Source organism: Sander vitreus, chromosome 5 (genome assembly GCF_031162955.1).
Source record: "Sander vitreus isolate 19-12246 chromosome 5, sanVit1, whole genome shotgun sequence".
Classification (NCBI taxonomy): Eukaryota; Metazoa; Chordata; class Actinopteri; order Perciformes; family Percidae; genus Sander; species Sander vitreus.
In genome coordinates, this window is record NC_135859.1 from 29,032,324 (window position 1) to 29,049,235 (window position 16,912).

The window sequence follows — 16,912 nt, forward strand, 5'->3', positions numbered from 1 at the left end:
TCAAATCTTTTGTGGACGTTGTTACGACGGTAGCGCTTAATACATCCATGGGGTACGTTATTCAGATGGCAGATTCAACATATAGATTCAACACAGAACCATACGTCAGGCATAAGTGAGAGCGAGAACGTCAGGTGCTGAGTGAGTGACGTCAGTGTGTGGTTGTTGAAGCAAGAGAGGAGAGTGACCGTGAGTGGTGTCGGAAAAAGAGATTGCAAAGACGATGTAAAGTGAGTGAACAGAGAACAATAAAAACACCAAGCTTCTTAAGACACAGTGGCTTCCTCTGTTGTTAATACTGTCGGTAAAGTGGAGACTGCACGCACTGTCACGTTACCACACAGCACACCTTCTTGTTTACTTAAATCGTACAATTTTTGCAGTTGGTAATCGCACAGAGGGACATCACATTTGCAATTAGATTAATCTTGCAGCCCTATGCTCAGTCTTCCAAATGTGCTCTGGCAGAAATGAAAAAAATAATCTGAACATCAGATCAAACAGTACTTGTCTTTTCAGAGGCAGACTGCACCCTAGGTGATAGTACAGCCAAAGCAAATTGCACAGGAAACGTCTGTCTGTCTAGAATCACGTGACTCACAGGAGTCCCGAAAAATGTTCACCCTTGAGTGTGTGTGTGTGTGTGTGTGTGTGTGTGTGTGTGTGTTATGCGCATATCTCTCGAACCGTTAATCCGATGGACTTCAAACTTGACATGTGTCTTGCTACGGGCACGAGTAAGTGCAGTGCCAAGTTTGATGTTGTTTGGATTAGAAATGCAAACACATTGGCTTTTGCCCTAGCCGCTGGCCACTCCCCCTCTCGCAGTGCACACTGACTGAGCAGAGCGCAGGTCAAGCCACTAAACCTGTATGGAAGTTATCACCTCTGCTGAAATGTTAAATTCGTTAACGATCATACGACACGAGACAACACCGTCTCTCTCGCTCTCGCTCTCTCTCTCTCACACACACACACACACACACACACACACACGCAGTCCGGTTCTGGTGGTTGATTAACGCAGATATGTGCTGTTTAGCTCTCATAAAGGGCCGGGTGGGTAGCGTACTGCCATGAGTCCATGAGGCTAATGTCTAATTACTCCACATTTTCTTCTTTTAAAGATTATTTTTTGGGGCTTTTTCCGCTTTTATTCGACAGGATAGCTAGGTGAGAAAGGGAAGAGAGAGGGGGAAGACATGCAGGAAATCGTCACAGGTTGGATTCGAACCCTGGACCACTGCGTCAAGGCATAAACCTCTAATTATACAGTGGGGCAAGAAAGTATTTAGTCAGCCACCAATTGTGCAAGTTCTCCCACTTAAAAAGATGAGAAAGGCCTGTAATTTTTAACATAGGTACACTTCAACTATGAGAGACAAAATGAGAAAAGAAATCCAGAAAATCACATTGTAGGATTTTTAATGAATTTATTTGCAAATTATGGTGGAAAATAAGTATTTGGTCAATAACAAAAGTTCATCTCAGTACTTTGTTATATACCCTTTGTCGGCAATGACAGAGGTCAAACGTTTTCTGTAAGTCTTCACAAGGTTTTCACACACTGTTGCTGGTATTTTGGCCCATTCCTCCATGCAGATCTCCTCTAGAGCAGTGATGTTTTGGGGCTGTCGCTGGGCAACACGGACTTTCAACTCCCTCCAAAGATTTTCTATGGGGTTGAGATCTGGAGACTGGCTAGGCCACTCCAGGACCTTGAAATGCTTCTTACGAAGCCACTCCTTCGTTGCCCGGGCGGTGTGTTTGGGATCATTGTCATGCTGAAAGACCCAGCCACGTTTCATCTTCACTGCCCTTGCTGATGGAAGGAGGTCTTTTCACTCAAAATCTCATGATACATGGCCCCATTCATTCTTTCCTCCAAACACAACAAGTTGAGTTTTTACCAAAAAGTTCTATTTTGGTTTCATCTGACCATATGACATTCTCCCAATCTTCTTCTGGATCATCCAAATGCTCTCTAGCAAACTCCAGACGGGCCTGGACATGTACTGGCTTAAGCAGGGGGACACATCTGGCACTGCAGGATTTGAGTCTCTGGCAGCGTAGTGTGTTACTGATGGTAGCCTTTGTTACTTTGGTCCCAGCTCTCTGCAGGTCATTCACAAGGTCCCCCTGTGTGGTTCTGGGATTTTTGCTCACCGTTCTTGTGATCATTTTGACCCCACGGGGTGAGATCTTGCGTGGAGCCCCGGATCGAGGGAGATTATTAGTGGTCTTGTATGTCTTCCATTTTCTTATAATTGCTCCCAAAGTTGATTTCTTCACACCAAGCTGCTTACCTATTGCATATTCAGTCTTCCTAGAATGGTGCAGGTCTACAATTTTGTTTCTGGTGTCCTTTGACAGCTCTTTGGTCTTGGCCATAGTGGAGTTTGGAGTGTGACTGTTTGAGGTTGTGGACAGGTGTCTTTTATATTGATAACAAGTTCAAACAGGTGCCATTAATACAGGTAACGAGTGGAGGACAGAGGAGCCTCTTAAAGAAGAAGTTACAGGTCTGTGAGAGCCAGAAATCTTGCTTGTTTGTAGGTGACCAAATACTTATTTTCTCGAGGAATTTGCAAATAAATTCATTAAAAATCCTACAATGTGATTTTCTGGATTTTTTTTTCTCTCATAGTTGAAGTGTACCTATGTTAAAAATGACAGGCCTCTCTCATCTTTTTAAGTGGGAGAACTTGCACAATTGGTGGCTGACTAAATACTTTTTTGCCCCACTGTATGTGCGCCTGCTCTACCCACGGAGACAACACGGCACCATTACTCCACATTTTCATTGTGATATTTTGTGATTACATTCTGAATCTGCAACGTTCTCTGTCAGGTAAATCAGTAAGTTAGTAGGAGGGTATACAGGGGAGTTGCATATTAAGTGGTTTGGGGTCCTTCTGTAAGTAATTTTGGGGTACAATTTGGTTTTGAAGAATTCTACAAGCAGCAATGCCACAGGCCAAGCAATCGGCCCGTTCCAAATAGGCACATTTTCAACGGGCACTGCACTAGTCTTGTAAATAATACAACAATAAACAAATGGAAATCTGCTGTGTTCGTTCTCGCTCACGTTCTCAGCTTTTAATTGCGCTCTCCCTCCTTTTTCTACTATTAGAAATGAATATGCTAAGGTCTCAGTGGCTCATTAATGTTCCAGCGGTTGTTTATCTTTTAACAGGGCTGTGGAAGATATCCCAGATATTGGATTCTAATGAAGGGGGTGGTGATGGGTTTGGAACTGGGATTTATTATCCCTCCTAGTTCCATTTGAAACAATGATTCATTGAAGCAAAAACAGAACTTTAAGTTATGTCAAGTCAAATCGTCTGAATTTGAATACAGGCGGAAATACAGGCCAGATAATTTCATAATGATGCCATTGTCAGGTGAGGTCAGCTTTATATTTACTAGGGTTGGGCAGTCGGGTCTATTTTGCCAGTTTGGCATTGTTAAAAGTGACTCCGATTATCAAAAGTCCAAATATACCACCACACACAGACATGGCACTCCACCAAAAACCTCTCCTGTAAATTCACAGTAGGGAGCAGGGATATCCTTAATATCAGCAGGGAAAACAACAATCGGTGCTCGTTTCTTCAATCATCGATGGTCGATCTGAGTGCCAAAATTGACATCAGTTTATGTCTATAGGCCCTTTTATCATATGCAGCAATGAAAAACGACAACAAATCAATAGCTACTGATGTAAAGATTTTATTTAGATTTGTTACTTTATTGTTCTCATGTCTGAACGAGTAATAAGAATTTATTTTTTGGGGCATTTTTAGGCCTTTATTTGACAGGACAGCTGAAGACATGAAAGGGGAGAGAGAGGGGGGATGACATGCAGCAAAGGGCCGCAGGCTGGGGTCGAACCCGGGCCCGCTGCGTCGAGGAGCAAACCTCTGTATATGGGCGCCCGCTCTACCAACTGAGCTTTTTTTTAACAAATGCTGTAACAGCCTGAGATCTTACATGCTTGAGAGCACATATGTTTTATTCTATCAAAAAACGTGAAGAACATTAACATTTGTGTAAAGTGCTCCAACATAAATTCAGTTTTATCTATCTACACGTTTCTCCTTGTGCTTTGTTTGTCCTGCAGCCCATGGATGAGAGCAGCCAAATGAGTGAGCTGCCAGTCAAAGTGATTCAGACGGAGACTGGGAAAGTTCTGCAGGGAACGGATGCTCCCAAATCCAGCCAGCTGGAGGCCTGGCTCGAGATGAACCCTGGGTGAGGAGGCATATTACTGCACAGAACTGTTATCAACCTCTGACACATTTAAAGTGATGTTATTTTTGTGTTTTGGAAATAATTCGTAAGTAAATATTGTGAGTTTCTGCATGTGGCACTTTTCTAACTGGTTTCACTTGCACTATATGCATGTAACAGCAAGCAGGCGCGTGATTTTACAGTGTACGTCTACTTTTTTTTTTTTTTTAAATAAGCACTTGTTTTCGCAGCTATAGTGTGATCTTTCAAAAGTTTATAAGAACAGAATTGTGTGGCTGTATGCTTTCAAAGGATGGAGAGTTTGTCAAGGTTGAGGTTCAACATCCCAAAGGAACAACCCCCCTTCTCTGCCTGTTTTAGGGGGCTGCTGCTTGTTAATTCTGCTGATGGTGTTTATTATTTTTATATGTGACGGACAGAAAAGAATTATTGTAACTGTACTTTTGATTTCCCTTGTTTTCCTGCTTAAAAAAAACAGGTATGAAGTCGCTCCGCGGTCGGACAGCGAGGAGAGCGGCTCCGAGTTTGAGGAGGAGGTCAGTGACTTTCTTATTAATGAACTCCAACAGTGGAGGATTTTAGATCAGCCTCCCCAACCTGCAATACTTCAAATCATGCAAATGTTATAAAACAGGATTTAAGCCACATCACAGATGGACCAACTCCACATATACTGTACATACAGACACTAAACTCGCACGTCAAAATCCACCAGGGGGCTGTAGCTGAATGCACTTCAGTAATGCTGTCATTAAAGCTACTTTTGTGATCTGTTTGTGCTGTACCGTTGTATTAAGTGTGCTCTCAGTCATGTGTTATCAACTTTGCATTATAAGGAGGAAGAGGAGGGGACCAAGGCAGAGACGGAGGACAAGAAGATCATCGATCCCAACGGAGTTGAAATGTTTGTGGTGGCTACCAAGCACATTATCGAGTAATGTATTTTATGCATTATTCTTCCCGCTATCTCAGATTCACTTGGCAGGGCCCTTTTTTTCCGTCCAGGAACTGCATCAGTTTGAAACAAAGTTTAAGGTCCAATTCTTAGCTTACTGGAAGTTTAGTGTACCAAAGTTTCTTGCTTTTAAAAAAGATATTAATATAACTTAACTTATAAGTTATATATAAGTTATAATATAACTTATTGTTTGATCTTGACAGCTCTGTTAGACCATGTATTGAATTTAGACGTTTCCATAGGGGCTCTTAGCAAGGAGCTCTGGTTGAACTCCAGCTGAGCTCACAGCGTCAGACCCAGCTATGCCTTCAAACTGATCATTAAAAAAAAAAAAATCATTCGGGAATGAGGGGTTTTAAATATTCTCTTTTCTTTTACATCACACACACATTCAGATCAGCCAAGCAGGATGTGGATGATGAGTACAGTGTTCCTACTGGACAAACCAGCTCCCAGTCTTACTATGGTGTGGCCCATGCTGTCATTGAGAGGGTGGAGAAGCAGTCGTCGCTGCTGATCAACGGCTCACTCAAACATTACCAGGTACACACATGCACACATTCACTTGCATTCCCTCTTATTTTCTTTGCTCACTTTTGAACAGCAGCAGTTGTTGTTCTCTTATCAGCAATGCTTTTTTAAATGAGTTTCAGATTGAATGTTTATTACCTTTCTGCCAAACAACATTTTTAATATAAGAAGCAAACAAATTCACTTATCATTTCAATTTATATCGAAAAATCATTTTCTCAAATCTTCAAGGTTCTTCACGCTACACACACACAAAGAACATATATACAAATGAAAAAAAAAATACAATATATACAGTTACTTATATACATATTCTTATATATCTATACACGTCTACAAAACTTCAGCCATTCTCCAGTATTGTGTGCATTGTGCTACATTGTGCCAGATTTTCAAACTGTGTTCATGGGTTTTGGAAGGTTTCTTTCACCAGTAGGGAAATCCAAGATATTGTTCTTGTAGTTCAATTTTGTTTGACCTCGGCAGCAGGAAATCTATGAGTGCTGGAGGCTTTTGGCTTGAGCTGGCGGGACTTTCCAACTGTTGTTGGACAGCTTGTCTTGGTCCAGGCTGCCACCACTAGACGTGTCTGACTTGTTTGGACTAGCATTGTGAATTTAAATTTGTATTGGCTCTGTTTTTCTTCTCTAAAGTAATATGTAGATAATTTCAGGTTGCAGCAGTATATGTGTGCAAGGGGCTTAAGTGATAATCTCTTATTACTTATGCTTCAAGTGGCAGCAGATTCCAAACACCCTTATGTTTCAAGACGTATTGAATACTCTAGCACAGGGCTGCAGCTATCGATTATTTTCACTATGGATTAAATGATTAAATCAATACTTGCGTGATCATATAAAATTGAAAGAGTTATTGGTCGTCTTTTTATAACGCAATTCCAATATAAACGATGACTGACTAAATCCTCGATCTGGTCATATTAACGTATTAGCTGAGACATAAAGTGAGTATCTTTCAAAGTTACAGTGTTTTAGGTTAGAAATTCCCTTCATGTGTTACTACTACTGCTCCACCATGACTCAGAAAGAAAGAAAGAAAGAAAGAAAGAAAGAAAGCGCAGTCTGGGGAAACATTTATTTATTTATTTCACACTTAAAAGACTAAGGGCCCTATCTTGCACCCGGCACAGCGCAAAGCCCGACGCAAGTGTCTTTGCTAGTTTAAGACCGACACAGTTGTCAATTTCCCGTCCAGCGCCCACGTCGTTTTAAATAGCAAATGCACCTGCGCCCATGGGCGTGCTGGTCTTACAGGGAGGTGTGTTCAGGTGAATTCTTGGCGGATTGCTATCTTGAGGCAGCGGGAAGTGATCGCGCCATTGACCAACAAAAACCTGGTCTAAAGTCAACAGTGCAACATTTTATTGTTATTTTAACAGCGAATTAGTAAAATGCGCCTAGGCTCGTGCACAGCGCGCGCACACTATGCTTGTTACACACACACAGGGAAGCGCAGCAGCACACAAACATGCAAAAGATTACAAATAAAAATATTATGGCGCAAATCCGCCATCAAAATAGAAATGCGCCAAGGTCCAAACGCGCCTGGCTTTTATAGGGAATGGGAGATGACACTCTGATTGGTTTATTGCATGTTACGCCCAAAACACACCTATGAATTAATGAAGACACTAAGTACAACCCTTTTGAACCATGCGCCCGGTGCACGGACCCTGTTTTCCGCCGTCAAACTAGCAAAAGTGGATTTGGACACACCCTAAACGCATTTGCGCTAGAGCTGTAATCGGGCCTTAAAAGTTCGGCCCGAAAAGGACCGGAGCCCGACAAGTACATTTTTTTGTTAAAATAGGGCACTAAAGCTTTGGAATACATTTTACATTGAACCAGGACTGTGGATTTTGTCCACCCTCTGTTACATTGGAATTTTATTAGGAAGGGATTTTTTGGTTAGGGAGGAAACTATGACAGCGATGGATTAACTCTTGACATACTGTATGGGCATGTGAATAAAAATATATCTATCCTTTATTACTTCTTAATTAAGTTCCCATAGCCCATGGTAACATCTCTAAATGTCTTGTACAGGCTTTAAGAAGCGGGAGCCAGTGTTACTCCTCAACATTGTTGCAGATTAAAGATCGACTAATCGATTAATTGAATAATCATTTCACAATATAGACATGTACTAACATATAAAACATACCTGCTGCTAGGCAACTAAAAGCTCAATCATCCTAGTCACGTTTAAAGACAGTTGTCAGTTCGCAAAGATGCTACCACATTGTTTTCCAGTGGGACACGATAATCTCGTCTCTGGTGTAGTGAGTGGGGATGGCAGTGAAGGATAGTATATTACAGGAGATACGGAACTGGCAATTTGATGCTTCTAACATTTCTTTATTTCCAATCCGGTTGCCGTCCTGGGACTCCTGATTGATGGTATGCCATGTTTTAAATTAGATATTGTGCCAGCTCTTTGGGGAAATTGGAGAGATGTCAACAGTACAATAATTGGATGTATTGTGTCAACAGTGATCCGTGTAACAGACATGAATTTATTTACAGAAGCTTCAAATTTGTATAGGGCAGTTTATTATTTCCTATTCATTTTATCCTCTACCTGCCTTTTTTCTGTGGAATTAGCTCTGCTGTCAGGCATTTAATTAACTAACCTGCAGTTGGTAATTGGTTGGCAGTCCCCGTTTCTGCTGCCAGTGTCCTCATGCCCTTTCCTTTTTCTCAGTACTGTCTTTTCTCTGATTTTTTTCCGCAGGACACAGGGGAGCTACACAGCCAGTAACACACTTGATATTTTGCCACTGCGCTTAAATCACTTGGAATATAAAATGCCAAAATGACAATGAGATCAAAGTGCATTTGAAAAACTCACTATGAAAAAACATTAAATTATCTTCTTTTGAGGCATATAAAGGTTTGTACTTCTACATGTAGACTGGCAGGCACTTTTTAATTATCTTCTAATAGAGCTAGAATGATTACTCCATTAATTGATTAGTCGATTGACTGAAAATGAATTGGCAACTATTTTGATAATCGAAACAATCAATAATGTCAATTTTCAAAAGAAAGGGAGAACATTCTTTGGTTTCAGCTTTTCAGTTGTGAGAATTTGCTGATTGTCTTTATATTACGTCATATTAAATTAAATTTGGTCGAAGAAAACAAGCCATTTAGCACTCTCTGTCTTGATCTGTTATATCTTTTATGTGCTGGAGGAGAAAACATAATACAAGCAGACTGCAAGCACATTTTTAGGTCTTTATTTCTCTGTGTTATTTAGGTCCAGGGGCTGGAGTGGATGGTGTCCCTCTACAACAACAATCTAAACGGCATCCTGGCAGATGAAATGGGCCTCGGCAAAACCATCCAAACCATCGCTCTTATCACCTACTTGATGGAGCATAAGAGGATCAACGGTCCCTTTCTCATTATTGTTCCTCTCTCGTAAGCACTCCTCAGCTTGCAACCATCATGGCTCTTATTTTACATTGTTATGACTAAAATATCATTTTTAAAGTGACTAGGAAATAATTGTAGATTGTAATACACTGACCTTTTCAGTCTCAATCACAAGATATGGTTATGATAACAGGAGAGTCAGGAGTCCCTGATTGAGACACTTCATGCACTTTTTTGCTCAAATTAAATTCAAATTCAAGTGTCAGATCTGCACACTTCAGGGAGTGATGAGTCAAAGTTGGCAGAAAACACAAACTGTCTCTAACATAAAAGTGAGTTAGTACTCTGCTTAGACAATGCTGGCTCACCAGTGCTATGTTTTATTATCCAATTTGTATAAAGTGAAACTTGCGACTCCCTTGGTACGTTCGCCAAAGTTGACTCTCAGTTCACTTTTGCGCTCTCTCTCTCTCTCTCTCTCTCTCTCATCCGACACACACACATGGACTGCAGCATGCAGTTCAGCGTGACACTGACTCGTGCAGATCGCTCTCTTTCTCTGTCTTTTTTTAAACGCAGTCGCAAGTAGAAAGCAACACTAACTTTACTCTTTATGATATTAAACAAAGAGAAATGTTCTCCCCTCATCTTAAAATGGTCATAAATGAATACAAGAGCAGCCTACTTCCTTGTTTACTGCTGCAGTGAAACGCTTGGTTACGTTGCAACCTTGGTTCTCTGAGTAAAGACTGTTTTTCCAGTCATATTTCTTAATTGAAGTTTTCTTTAAAATAGTGTTAAAATCTCGTCTCGTTCTCGTGAACCCAGTGTTGTGTCTCGTCTCGTGAGCCGAGTGGCTCGTCGCACCCCGACTTATCAGGTGTAATGCCTATTGGCCTGAATATAAGACAACCCTGATTATAAGATGACCCTTACCAATTTTCTTCCCAACACCTGTTTTTGGAAGAACATTTTTCATTTTTTGAAGATCAAAATAGTCCTGTTGGGACAGCATTTCTGTCTCTGTTTGCGCTTTTCATTGTGACGGTCAGTGGCACCGGTACGTTAGATTTTGGCTGCTTGACGATGATTTGGTCCCTGGTCTGTCTCTGTAGTAAAGCTGTCAGAGGACATTTTTCGACTTGTTTCCGAGCATTAGGAATTTTCCTTTTGTGGGAGCAAAACATGCACGAACCATCGAAAACTCCTGCATGTTAAACTTTGTTTATTAAACACTTTTAATGCTGACTAACTCTAAAAAACAGTCTAAACAGACTTGAAGACAATTGCTAGCTTAGCCACATTATCGCTACAAACATCCGTAATGTAACATTCTGTAGGAGCCTTTGTTACACAAACTCAATCCATTCAAAAATAATATCTGATTTTGTGAATACATCATTTTCTAGTAACTAAATATATTGCAATCTACACTTTCTCAAACATAGTTTTCAGAAGAAAAAAAACCTTATATACGGGCCAATATGGAAGTTACGGCTTTCTGCTATTTGGAGTACGCAAAACCTTCCAGCTGAAATAAGTTGCAAAAAACAAGGACACATTAAATTGTTCCAACCTATAAACTTGAAAATGGCCCGTGTTAGGTCAAAACAATCTAACAGCAATCCTTTCATGTCATTATTCTTGTTGTTTTTTAAAGGCATGACATAGACATATTGGAATCTCTTCAATCATTCGTTTTAATGTCTAAATGTGTTGTTGCCCATTGCTGTTTTGCTACCATGAATCCCTTCACATTCTTCAAACACAACCACTCCAGCTTTCATTTGGAAGCGGCAGGAGACCACCTCTCCAAGGTGGACCGGGGGGTGCAGTTGATTCAACCCTTCTCCACAAAACAACATAGAATTGGGTTTATGCTCTTGGGTTCTTTTCAGCTTCTTGAAACATGGCAGGTGAAAGCACGCTCAGTGCTCACATACTTAGATTTCAGTTATAATTCCCAGTTTCACATTTCACCAAATTCTCTTTCTATGGGTGTGTTTTTTTTTTTTTTTGCACTTCACTCATTTTTATCATCATTACTGAGGGGGTGCACTGCTTTTTGAAGTCCAGCTTAGCACACCAGAGGCTTAAATTATAGCTCAGGGTCTCTGTGGTAAATGTTCTCTTTAATATGCACAGTGAGCTAATGTGGAGAAAAGCCTTAAACTCGCCCTCTTTCTCTCGTAGTTGTGTTTTTTTTTTTTTTTAAATGAATGAGCAGAGAGATTGATCTGCCCCGGGGGGCTTGGAAAGCCCTCTCCAAGAAAAGTCTCACATTGTGAGCTACAATCTAGTTGACCCTTTGGAAAGATATTACACATCGCCACTTTAAGGGCAATTTTCTTCTTTACCCCACAGAATATGTCTCAACCATGATTAACGACATTTCAATGACTACTCTGCCCTTTAATGTGTGATTTCTCAAGTTCCTAGGAGGGTGCTTAGAATTCAGACCATTTTTTTTTACATATCTGTAACGTGTGGTGATTTCTTTTCTTTTTTGCCAGGACTTTGTCTAACTGGGTCTATGAACTTGACAAGTGGGCACCCTCTGTGGTCAAAATTGCTTACAAGGTAAGAACAATTTTGCATGCTATTTTTTTGTTTGTTTTGTTGCTATGGCTGTTGCTTGACAGAAAGTTGTCTTTTTCTCTGCGTCTTTCCCGTGGAAGGGCACCCCTGTGTTGCGCCGTGGGCTTGTTCCTCAACTCCGCAGCGGGAAGTTCAACGTCTTGCTGACCACCTATGAATACATCATTAAGGACAAGCACATACTGGCCAAGGTGAAAGAGTTCAAAGCTTTGTCCTCTCAGTATAATCCACTTTTCACTTGCACTCACACACATACACATCATGTACCACACCTTTTACAGATACTTTTTTATTAACTTAAAACTTTAGAAAGTTTCCACTACAACACTACTAATCAGTAAATTAAATGACTGAGATTTCACCACACAAGTGCAAGTTTGAAGGTTGCTCTACTTAAGAATTCAAGGAGGCAGTAATAACAGATTGTAGGTAAGGACAGATCTACGAAGTTGAGTTATAGTAGGCGCTTAAATCAGCAGATCCAGAGTGATTTTATTTGGGTCTAAAACTGCGGTGGGGTGGGGGCATCATTAAAGGTCTTTGTCTGAGTTTTTGGTACAGTAAGCAGAGAGTCTGTGGCTCTGAGGGCTCTACGGGGACATAAAGCACCCTACAGCAGCATTATGACATTATAATCAGCTGCAAGTCCACTAATAGTTTTGTGTGGACGAGTAGTAGGATCATTACACTGACATGGGCTGACACCAGTGCTGAACTTCAAAACGTGAGCTCTTTTCTTTGTTCCAGTTTGAGAAATGGCAACAGAAGCACTCTCTGTGAGCTGCAATGACTTATTGACTTTTCGGGGAGACCTGAGAACAGTGCACTGCAGTAGTCGATCTTGTAATATGTGAAAGCACAAGCTTCAGAGTATCTTGAAGAAAGAGTAAAAAGTCTGATGTTTGTGATGATAGAATGTTGTGTTAGCTGCGTTCCTTGGATGTAATCAGTCAGATTCAGTCATATGTACGCAGTCGATGCTGCATACAGTTTTAATACTTTTCCCTTTTTCACACAATTTGGGAATATATTCCTCTTTCCCGTAGTGTACTATGTGTTTGTGCACAGGTACATGCACAGTAGTTGTGATGCAGGCTGGAAAATAAATGAAAAGAGATCCCTGTGAAATAGAGGATGGATACCTGAACAGATATTTAGAAATGATGTTCGGGTTTTGGGTCGGGCTCGGTCACATCAACGCAATAAGGCATTGAACATTTTAACATTTTATTAACGTGCGCTTGTTGCGCCGTGTGCGCTGATGCGCTCATCTGTTGACATTTCCGAATGCCCTACAGTTGCTTAATAATGTATAAATATGTGGCTTTCCACACAAACAAACGTACATGTGTCATTAGTATGAGAAAATGAATATCTTAATGCCTGTCGGGCTCGGGCCGGCGCGGTTACTGCTCTGTCGGACGCGGGCCGGGCTCGGACAGAAAAATGTGGCCCAATCCGCACTCTACTGTGAAGCACTTAAAGGAGCAGCCTTTTAACTCACTCACTCTCACTCTCACTCTCTCTCTCTCTCTCTCTCTCTCTCTCTCTCTCTCTCTCTCTCTCTCTCTCTCTCTCTCTCTCTCTCTGTCACTCACACACATACACACGTTTGTTTCACTATCTTTGTGGGGACCTGTCATTGACATAATGCATTCCCTAGCCCCTTACCCTAACCTTAACCATCACAACTAAATGCCTAACCTTAACCGTTACCCTCACCCTAACCATAACCTAATTCTAACCCTAATCCTAAAACCAAGTATTAACCCTCAAACAGACCTTTAACCTTGTGGGGTCCAGCATTTTGGCCCCACAAAGCTGTCCGGACCCCACAAGTATACTGTATTCCCGGTTTTTGGACCCCACGTATATAGTTAAATAAGAACACACACACACACACACACACACACACACACACACACACACACACACACACACACACACACACACTCTTTATCAGACTCTCCACTAATGGGAGCTGTTCATTCATCATAACTCCAAGTGTGTGCGCAGCACTTTGTTCAGTCCATGGCATGTGTTTAGGCCACTCTGGAGGGCAAAGTGAGTCTGATCTGGTACTTAGCCGTTACTTTATAGCATCGACAACTGTGTAGCCCCATATATTACTATTATATTGGGCTATTTCTGAAGATTTGTTTTTCTTTTGGATTTAACAGTAAAGCTTTGTATTTTCTTAGTTTTATAATTTCTGTCCAAGCATCAAAAATGCAATAAACATATAGGGGAAGTAGCCAAAATAATTCAGAGTAAGCTAAATGTTTGCCGTTTTATTAACGGTATACATGTTAACTTTTTCATTTCAGTCTAAAAACAATTATTATAAGCATATGAAATGACAGCGGGAATAAGAAACTTCTCATTAGTATGCAGTAGTGTTGTGTAGCCTGAGGGCAGTCAGAATAGGAAGTCAAACGTTTCTTCTTTGCAGCCACTCCTCAGCTCTTTTGCCATCAAAACAATTTTAAATGCCATTTTAGACATTTTTTCCCCACTATTTCAAAGTGTAGAAATGGGAGTCCAATAAGTCGTCTTCCACATACAGATTCGTTGGAAGTACATGATTGTGGACGAGGGTCACCGCATGAAGAACCACCACTGTAAGCTGACCCAGGTGTTGAACACCCACTATGTGGCTCCCCGCCGCCTCCTCCTCACCGGTACACCTCTGCAGAACAAGCTGCCCGAGCTGTGGGCCCTGCTCAACTTCCTCCTGCCCACCATCTTTAAGAGCTGCAGCACCTTCGAGCAATGGTTCAACGCCCCGTTCGCCATGACAGGAGAGAGGGTACGTACCAGGAGGAACAGCCTGGATTAACATTTTTAGGTTGACGTGGGTCATACAGTAGATCAAATAGTTTGAGCTTAATTCAGTTTTCATTCCATTTAGTTATTGTATGTTTGGCGTCTTGAATACCAGAATCACAGTAAGAACAAAGTATTCAAGGCTACACTGGCAACGATTCAACCAATGACTTTATCTCCTCGGTTGTTTCATTAGATGAATTAGCAGAGAAGGCCAAATCTATTGTGTTACAAGAAAAAAACTAAAACTACAAGAAGGAATTGATATTCCCATCCCAAAAGCAGCTTGCAGCTGTTAAAAAATGTCTTCTGACCCCTGGAGAACTCAGATTGAGAACCAGTGCTATAAGAATCCTTTAATCCTGAGAACATACAGTATTCATTTATCACTTTTTGAATGTTTTTGAGATAAGTTTTAGATTTTCTGTACATCTGAAAGTTTTTTGTCTTCAGATCTGTTCCCCCAAGAACTTTTCTTCCCTTCAGTCATCCACCTGTCATTTCCACTGAAATCAAAGCAAAAATAATGTAACGTATAAAGTTTAGTACAACTGTCATAAAGTTTGAGGTTACACAAAGCTTATTTGAAGGCATAAGACATGTTTGATAAGTAAGGGATAATGTAGAGCGAGGAGGCGGTTGTTATAGCGAATACAACCCCGACAGGGTGATCAGGACCCCAACGCGAAATGAAGGGGTCTTGAATCAGCCTGAAGGGGTTGTATTCGCTATAACAACCGCCTCGCTCTACATTATCCCGCTTGTTACATGGCTACTTAACGAATAAATAATAATAATAATAATAATGATTTGACACAAAATATTGATTTAAAAAGGAGCTTATTGATTTAAATTTGATTGTATTGCTTCCACTAAAGAAAATAGTCCATTCTGTCTCTTTACGGTTGGAATCCTGCGTCAATAGCAACGTAAACTCTGTAGCTGTTTAATGCAACCATTCGTCCATTACCCAACACCACCTTACGGGCTGTGGTAGTAGCCGTATATTTTATGGGGTGCTGCCGTGGTGGACAAATTACCCTGCTGCAGTTTTAATCACTGCAGGAATTGACACAGCATTAGCTGACGCGTTGTAGTGAGCTAGCGGGCTATCGGCTGCTCTAATTCACATTAAACTGAACATTTCCGTTGATGGTAAAGTGAGACACGGTAAATGGCTTCTTTGGGAATATTTATATTGACGTTTATGTCCTCATTCATCTCTTTTCCTTTTTGCACAGCCGCTGCATGTTGACACACCTGTAACGTAAACATGTTGCAATGTAAGCTAACTAATTAGCGTTGTTGTCCGTGCAGCTGTTACTGCGTAGCGATCACAGACCGTATATAAAGATGTAGCGATAGACGCTCACCAGATCTGCTGTCATTGCTTGAATTGGAGGACAGAAGTTGCTCCACGTTTCCCCACTTTTTGCCACAGCTGATAAATTATCCGGACTTCTTTCAGCGGATTGATTGATAGCTGTCCTCCAGAGTGAACAGAACTGCGTCCATGGCAACGGTGTGTTATACTTAGCCATGGTCTGTTATCAAGAAAATAACAGACCGCATTCTACATTAGAATTCAACCAAGCCATGTCATAAGTACAGTTAACACTCAACATTCTGAATGAGGACAAATGGAATTATTATAATTTCCCACAGTGAAGGTCAGATACAAATCAACATTGTTAGTTTTTTCACAGGTTTTTTTTTTTCTGATTGTACTGTTCTCTTTGCTCACAGAAGGTCACAGTAAGTTTAGCTGTGCACCCAATTTGCTGTAATAAAAAAAATGTTTTTTTTAAAACCATAACTCTCCATAAACTCTTTTGAGTTAGCAAATTTGTTTCCGGGTTGGCTCTAACTAGCAGGTCACTTTGCAAAGAAAAATTCTAATAATAAGAATTGTTTATTTCTAAGCAGCAAGCAAGTGAAACAGTCTTTGAGCTTTGCAAGGCAGAGCTGAGCTGTTTGGGAGACTCAAACAATGTCTTCTTTTAACAATCCTAGTAGCCGCTAAGCATGCTGGTATTTCGCTGAGCGAATATCTCTTTTGTTTGGTCTCCGTACGAGGCCAATTTTGTTATAGTACAGTTCTGGATATTAAGAAACGCAATTCATTTGTTTTTGTCCATCTTTCAGTTCAAGCAGGGCTCCACACTAATTGGCTGAGCCCTTAAGGGTCATGTAGCACGGGTGAAATAGCGCAAAAGCGGCAGAAGGACTGGTGTATTGGGCCGCCCACGCACATCATGTGCAGTATGTGCGTGTGCACAATACAACTGAAAAGGGACCCACTTGTAAAAACATATCTCCGTATCCTTACCAGTGGTCAAAAAAC

At 41.0% G+C, this 16,912-nt stretch overlaps 1 protein-coding gene across 4 annotated transcripts in view; it reads left to right on the forward strand.

Moving 5' to 3' along the window:
* smarca2 (SWI/SNF related BAF chromatin remodeling complex subunit ATPase 2) overlaps positions 1–16,912 on the forward strand; it is a 58,211-nt gene that overhangs the window by 14,746 nt on the left and 26,553 nt on the right. For 3 of the 4 annotated variants that reach the window (XM_078251401.1, XM_078251400.1, XM_078251403.1), the window contains 8 exons: positions 4,124–4,254; positions 4,733–4,790; positions 5,091–5,188; positions 5,608–5,755; positions 9,026–9,189; positions 11,658–11,724; positions 11,823–11,933; positions 14,309–14,551. In XM_078251401.1, coding sequence (XP_078107527.1) covers positions 4,124–4,254; positions 4,733–4,790; positions 5,091–5,188; positions 5,608–5,755; positions 9,026–9,189; positions 11,658–11,724; positions 11,823–11,933; positions 14,309–14,551 — 1,020 coding nt within the window. The remainder of the gene's footprint in view (positions 1–4,123; positions 4,255–4,732; positions 4,791–5,090; positions 5,189–5,607; positions 5,756–9,025; positions 9,190–11,657; positions 11,725–11,822; positions 11,934–14,308; positions 14,552–16,912) is intronic. The other variant, XM_078251402.1, reaches the window with a different exon arrangement.